This window comes from Populus euphratica, unplaced genomic scaffold (assembly GCF_000495115.2).
Source record: "Populus euphratica unplaced genomic scaffold, PopEup_1.0 scaffold220.1, whole genome shotgun sequence".
Lineage (NCBI taxonomy): Eukaryota > Viridiplantae > Streptophyta > Magnoliopsida > Malpighiales > Salicaceae > Populus > Populus euphratica.
Genome location: NW_011500103.1, coordinates 58,294 through 65,574, shown reverse-complemented (window position 1 = coordinate 65,574; position 7,281 = coordinate 58,294). Strand labels below are relative to the sequence as shown.

The 7,281-nt window shown below is 31.7% G+C and overlaps 2 protein-coding genes across 2 annotated transcripts; one reads left to right on the top strand and one right to left on the bottom strand.

The window, feature by feature from the left end:
* The first annotated feature begins 6 nt into the window (after window positions 1-6).
* LOC105109546 (TMV resistance protein N-like) lies at window positions 7-1,602 on the top strand. The gene is made up of 3 exons (XM_011004287.1): window positions 7-291; window positions 398-805; window positions 880-1,602. The coding sequence occupies exons 1-3, from the start codon at window positions 64-66 to the stop codon at window positions 1,600-1,602; spliced, it is 1,359 nt and encodes a 452-aa protein (XP_011002589.1). The 5' UTR covers window positions 7-63.
* A 3,612-nt stretch (window positions 1,603-5,214) lies between these two features.
* LOC105109516 (uncharacterized) lies at window positions 5,215-6,593 on the bottom strand. The gene has a single exon (XM_011004249.1). It carries the CDS (start codon window positions 6,401-6,403, stop codon window positions 5,354-5,356), a length of 1,050 nt encoding a protein of 349 aa, XP_011002551.1. The 5' UTR covers window positions 6,404-6,593; the 3' UTR covers window positions 5,215-5,353.
* Window positions 6,594-7,281: the final 688 nt, after the last annotated feature.

Genomic DNA, 7,281 nt, shown 5'->3' with positions numbered 1-7,281 from the left:
GACTTTCTTGATGGTGATTATCCGAAGAACTTATTCCTTGATATCGCATGTTTCTTCAATGGAATGGATGTGGATGATGCAGTTAGGATACTGGATGGGCTTGATAAAGGTGCAAGATTTGGGATTGACAATCTCATCGATAGATGTCTTATTGAAATCAACGGTGATCAAAGGTTGTGGATGCATCAACTAGTAAGAGATATGGGTAGGGAAATTGCTCGTCAAGAATCACCCAAATGTCAAAGAATATGGCATCATGGGGATGCTTTTACAGTTTTGAAAGGAACTACTGTAAGTAGCTGAATTTTTTTAAATGTCTTCTTAAATGGTTTGTGGTGCCTTGACATATTCATTCATCTATTTTCCTTTCTCATGTACTTTTAATATTATTATGCAGGATGCCGAAAAATTGCGTGGCCTTGCCATTGATATGCATGCATTAATGGAAGATCATTATGCAGAAGTTGTCTGTACTGATTCAATGGTTTGTCGCAAGCGCCGCAGGCTTAACTTCTTTCAACAATGGCTTTCTGATTTTTCTGATGGGGGAAAATTACAAACTAGCCAAACAAGTTTGTTTCCCATCCTCAGCACGGATACTTTTACAAAGATGCCAGATGTAAAATTTCTCCAACTAAACTACACTAATTTTCATGGAAGTTTTGAGCACTTTCCCAAGAATTTGAGATGGTTATGTTGGCATGGATTGTCTTGGAGCTCCATACCAAATCACATATGCTTGGAGAAGCTGGTGGTTCTTGATCTATCCAGAAGTTGTCTAGTTGATGCTTGGAAGGGCAAACCGGTATGTATCAAGTCTCTCTGTAGCTATCTCTCTCGTTTTCAATTGATAACAACTAAATTCATGTATTTTCACAGTTTCTTCCAAAATTAAAAATTCTTGATCTCCGTCACTCTCGTGATCTCATTAGAACCCCAGACTTCTCGGGTCTCCCAGCCCTTGAAAAGCTAATACTTGAAGACTGCATTCGTTTGGTTCAAATTCACGAATCTATTGGTGATTTACAAAGATTGTTGATCTTAAATGTAAGAAATTGTACAAGTCTTATGGAGCTTCCAGAAGAAATGAGTAGAATGAATTCACTTCAAGAGCTGGTTTTAGATGGTTGCTCAAATCTTAACAGCCTGAATATGGAGTTAGAGCATCATCAGGGGCGCAAGTTGCTTCAAAGTGATGGAATTGTTGCATCATTCATTACATCTCTTCCACTGAAGCTATTCTTTGCCTTTAGGTTTTCAACGAGGAAAATGTTGAGATTTACCTTGTTTTCACTGCCACGCTTCTTGGAGAGTCTAGATTTAAGTGGAACTCCAATTCGTTTTCTTCCAGAGAACATCAAGGATCTTGGTCTACTCAGAAACCTATATCTAAGAAATTGCAAAATGCTTCAGGCACTCCCAGAGCTTCCATCCCATTTGGATTCGTTAGATGTGTCCTTTTGCTATTCACTGCAAAGATTTTCAAATCGAATTAGTTGGACTGTAGGAGATGGTTGTGATCACTTAGCCGAGTTCCAAGATCGGATAAAGCAAGAATTAATCCAATGGTTTAGTTTGTCTATAGAGGCAACTTCTTTTTGATGCCTAAACAAATAATAATCAGAAAAATAAGAACCAGATTGTACATAAAAATAAAATACAATATTAATAGATAAAATTAAAAATAAACTCAATTAAAAAAATAATAAAAAAAATAAAAATAAAAAAATAAAAATCAAATTTAATATAAATATCAAATTTACATTTACATTGCAAGATCTTATGGAATATGAATACCAAAAAGGCTTTCCACGTTTGAAAAAAATCAAATATAAAAAAATAACAAAAAATCAAAAGACATGTGTTAACTAACTAATATTACAACTCAAAATGTGAGATTGAAATAACTCAAAAAAATCATGAAATTCAGCCCCAACTAACCCATTGTTGAAAATACTTTTTTTTTTTAACTAACCCATTGTTGAAAATACTTTTTTTAAAAAAATATTAGTTTTAAAAATTAATCTAAAAAAATAAAATCAACTTGAGTTAATTTTTAAAACTTGTGGCTTGGATCATGAGATTATAACTAATTTCATGAAAAGTAAACTTACAAAAATAACAAAATCAAATCCTCAATTAATAAAATTTTGAGGGATGAAATTGAAAAAATAATCAATAAAAAATAGTGAGAAACAAAACAAATAGTAATTAGAAAAATAAGGACCAAGTTTTACATAAAAATAAAATTACATATTGATGAATAAAATTAAAAAATAAAATCAATTAAGAAAATAAAAAAAAATAATCAAATTTTCATAGATATTACAAGATTTTTATATCAAGACAATCAAAATAAACTACCAAATCAAATTATAAATAAAATCAATGTTAATAAATCAAATTAAAAAAGAAAGTCGAGAGACCAAAATAAAAAAGGGTACATGAACTTCTTCTGTAACTATGCAAATCAGTCTTTGATTTAAAAAAAAAAAAGAACTTAGCATTTGTTTAAGATTTATATTTGATCTTTAAAACTTTAATTATTGTAAATTAATTGAATTAAATTTTGTTTTTCAAAACTGAGAATTAACCGAAAGGTGCAACATTTTCTCAACACCACGAGATCCCCGGACACACGCATAAAAAGCAAAAAACCAAGATCAATCACAAATTTTGTAGGACCAAATTAGAAAACAAAGAAATTGAGGGCCAAAGTGTAAAAAACTCCAAGGAGTAAAAAAAAAACAAGAAGAAGATGCATTGTTCGTGCATCTCCTCTCATGGCACAGTTAAACACCGATGCTTTTTAGAGGGTTTTTTTTTATAGTTATAATTATAATTATAAAAGGTGTAGGAGCTGAAGGGCAATGGCAAACTCATATGATAGAAACTTGAGGGCTTTGCTTCCAATCTTACATTTCTTGCATTTATCAGTGAAGGCCACAAAACAATCAGAAAGCAACTGGTATTTAGTAGCTGGTTCTGAAGGTGACAATCCACACGATCATTAATTCGAGCTTGGTGAGCAACACTCACGAAGAAGCAAGGCCATGCTACTAAAAAATTGGCCAGCAAAGAATTTAACGAAGAGATATTATGTGTATTCTTCGGATCCGACATGGCCTCTGACCTGGGCAGAGGGCTCAGGTTATTTGGCCAACGGGTTATGCCGGGTCTATTATAATGGTTCAATCTAACTAGTTACTCGAACTTGGTTTGATCAATGTAAAAATCAAGGTTAGAGTATGAATAATTGATTTGTCAAGTTTCCAGCTAATTATAACTGTCATGTTTATTTGCCCCCTCCTGCCTCCTACAGAAGTTGACTCCCACCTTCATTATATAAAGAAAGGGATGGGAAGAAGAACCTTGAAGGAAAAATAAAAAAATAAAAAAGACAACAAGGCATGAAGCATCCATTACTTACAATTCAAAAGGCAATTAAGAAATTTTAAATGATGTAGCTCAATTAATTAAATTTTAAATTTATTTTTTAAAAATTATTAATTTGAATCTTATAAATTTCAAAATTACTAAAAATTTATATGATTATTAACTTTAAAATCTCAAATAATTAGATAAAATTAAGAGTAAGTTAGCTAAAATACTCATTAAAAACTTACATGTTTATAACTTCATGTACTCTAAAGAAATTGACTCCCAGCTTCATTGTATAAAGAAAAGGATAGGAAGAAGAACCTTGAAGAAGAAAAATAGACAACAAGGCATGAAGCATCCACTACTTACAATTCAACAGGCAATTAGGAAAAACAACGCTCAAAAAGCTAAATTCATATTACATTATGGGTCCATCGTTCGTTCATCTCTAGTGTACTTCCGATATTATTTTTGTGCAGCTCTCTCGACAATTTGATCAGGACCAGTCCCCTCACAATATTGAAAGCTCACAAACTTATAATTAAACTAAAGTTTGATTGAAAATTTTGAGTTGACTGGTTTTTTCTCAAAAATTGATTCTTAAAAATAATTGCTTATATTTTGATTGTGTTATATATATATATATAAAGAGGAGCTTTCACTAAAATTACCGTGTCTATTATATAATAGGATATCAATATTTAATAAACAAGAGCACGACATGGGCAATATTTATGAATGCGTAAGCAAATTGAAATATTCAAACAAATTGACAAAGATTTATTCCGAATAATTTTTTAGGCACAGGTGAGAACATGCTTGAGAAATATGTTTCTGTCTTGGTCCCAGCTCTTCTTTCTCTCATCCCATCTGAACATGACACCTGTGCTGTTCTTCTCGATGAAGGAAGGCCAAATGTACAGAGATAATAATGAAAAGCACAGGCTCTCGCTATGATGTGGCCATGGCATGCATGCTAGCAAGAAGCAAAACGATGCATGCTTCCTCCATACCGATAAGACAACAAGGGTTGGTTTTTGAACCACGAGATAGTAAGGCCAACACTATTTATTGGCATGAGCTTGGCGACGCATTCCTGTTGTTTTTGTAAAATTGTCCTTGGATTTTAAAAAAATATCATACACTCAAATTTTTTAATATGATTTTATGTTTTTTAAGCATGCACTCAAATTTAAAATTGTACTTGCATTTCTAAATAAGTCCATTTCTGAAGACATCCTAACTCAGATGTGCTAAATTTAAAAAAGAAATAGTAATTTAACTTTTCAATTCTTGTTTTACATATTTAAGTGGAGTGCTAATAAAAAAAATTATAAAAATATTATTCCTGTATAACTAGCAAAAAAAAATACTAAAACCTTTTAAAACACTATTTATTATAATAATATTTTTTTACTCACTTTTCTTATTTAAATTTTTTTAAATTTATATTTTACAAAATTAGCTATTAATCTATAGTTCATGTCACAAGAAGTTCATTCAAGCTAAATCAAGTAAATGTTTTTTATTAATTTCTATTTTAATTTTACAATTAATAGATAACATTAAGCTAAGTTGATGAGTTAATTGTTAAAATAATTATGTATTAAATTTATTAAAATATTATAAAGTTTTTTAAATAACTTCTTATTATTTAAGCACATATAAAAAAAATTATTTTCATATCACAATTTAACTCTTCTAAGTAAATTCCAAATGCTCTAACAAAATAAACAAATCCCACACAAGAAAAGTGAACAAACTTTTAAAGTTAGTATCTTTTTAATTAACTAATTGCATCTGGCGAAAAAAAAAACTAATTGTATATGTGAATTGGTGAGAAAAATAATTTCTTTGTTTATACAAGGAAAAATGCAGAATACACTGAAAAGTACATCTAAATCAAACTTAATATTGCTATTAATTAATACTTTACAATATATATAATTAGAGGGTCAATTAATTACAAACTCTAATAAACTTTTTTTGTGAAGAGGCTACGTAAATTGAAAAGATTACCACCATTTCCAACATTAGTAGTGCTACTACCACCACAATTACCGCCAGCGTTTTTGGTTGCGCCACCGTCACTGCCGTCAGCACCGCGGACACCGCTTCTGCAACTCAAATGATTTCTATACCCAATACAAACGGGGACATTTATATTCAAAACCTTTGCTCTAGCAACACTAGTAATGCCATTAACATTGGCTGTATTTTTACTGCGGCGAGGCTCGGTAACTTCTTTTTTACTGCTCGATTTCTCACCACTCCGAACCACAGGCTCAGGGAAGCTACTCTTCGTACCCGAACCACCTCCACGTCGAACCTGCCACACTGGGCTGCTCCGACTCAAATGGACTCCGGGTCGACCAGGGCTACTTGGCCATGACTTTCTTGATTTGGATTCCCCTGCTGAATTACTCCTCGAACAAGGGGCACTACTTACCTTCCGGGTTCCGGGAGCCCCGGGAAACAACTTGGGTCGGGTCACACTGTTCCCTTCGGATCTACTACGTGAAAATGGCCATATGTTGATATTCAACTCAGCTGAACTCGCTCCATTTTGAATCCTTTTCTCCCTCTTTTTGTCTTTGTCCTTGTCTTTCTCTTCTTGTTTCCTGGCAGCTTTTGAAGTTTTCTTGCCACCTTTCTTGAATATTATATCTTTCCATCTCTTGGAACTGCTTGTTGGCTCCATGGTTATGCTTGCTGGCGAGATTTCGGGTTCAGGGTCAGGTTGGGAGCTGGGAGGTTCGGGTTCGGTCGAGTCAGGGTCAGGATCAGGCGGGTGGTGGTGGTTGTTGTTGGGGTGGTGGAGGAGGTAGAGAGGGAGGAGGACACCATCAACAAAGAGTTCATCAGCTGAAACAAGATTTGGTTGAGGGAAAGATGGGTTTTGGACCATCCAGAACTCGAATTCGGGTGGTGAGTTAGAATCACTGCTTGCTCTCCTTCTACTGCTGCATGGAGATAGGATTACTTGAGATTCTTTAATGGATATTCTTTGTGGGCTATCCATATTGTTGGATAATGAAAGAGAGAGAGAGGGGAGGTTTGTTTTTGAGAGGAGAGGAAGTGTGGGGGAAGTTTCTCTGTTTTCTTGGGACTGAGCTTGGTTCAGAGTTCAGTTCAGCTTGACTCTACAAGAGCTATAAACAAGGGAGAAAGAGTCAATAAAAATGAAGAGATAGGAGAGCTTAGAGGTTGGGTCCATTATATATGCAACCATGTAATAAGAAATTATATATGCAACCTTTAGTACTATATTCTCATTGTTATTAAACTAACGCAACTTTTTTTTATTTTAAAAATATTTTTTATTTTTTTTAAATAATATTTTTTTATATTTTCAAATTGTTTTAATGCGTTAATATCAAAAATAATTTTTATAAAATAAAAAATATTATTTTAATATATTTCCAAATAAAAAATATTTTAAAAAACAATAATAATCACATTTTCAAACGGACTATAGTTAGGAAAACTTAGGTAATGTTTGTTTGTGTGTTTATAAAGTGTTTTGAAAAAAATAATGTTTTATATTTTTTATTTTAAATTAATATTTTTTTAGTATTTTTAAAAAATAATTTTGATATATTTCTAAAAGATATATACTTTATAAGTAATTATTATCACATTTTCAAAACATCTCTTTAACCGAGATAGAGATAAGGTTTGACCAAATTTGAATTTTAAATAAATAGATAAAAATAGATACCGGTTAAGTTTGAGATACTCAACAAATCAATCTACAATCTAATTCATATAATTAAAATATAATTAAAATAAAAATTAATTTTTTTTTTAAATATATCATTTTAATTTTTAATTTTTTTTATTAAAACATCATTGTTTTTAATTAATTTGAATTAATTTGAGTTAATTCATTTAATTCAT

What these genes read in the sequence shown, in the direction of transcription:
- LOC105109546 (XM_011004287.1), top strand. Translation starts at nt 64, where the DNA reads ATGGATGTGGATGATGCAGTTAGGATACTGGATGGGCTTGATAAAGGT. An exon ending in CAGTTTTGAAAGGAACTACT is followed by an intron (nt 292 to 397) that starts GTAAGTAGCTGA and finishes ATTATTATGCAG; the next exon opens with GATGCCGAAAAATTGCGTGG. An exon ending in ATGCTTGGAAGGGCAAACCG is followed by an intron (nt 806 to 879) that starts GTATGTATCAAG and finishes GTATTTTCACAG; the next exon opens with TTTCTTCCAAAATTAAAAAT.
- LOC105109516 (XM_011004249.1), bottom strand. Translation starts at nt 6,403, where the DNA reads ATGGATAGCCCACAAAGAATATCCATTAAAGAATCTCAAGTAATCCTA.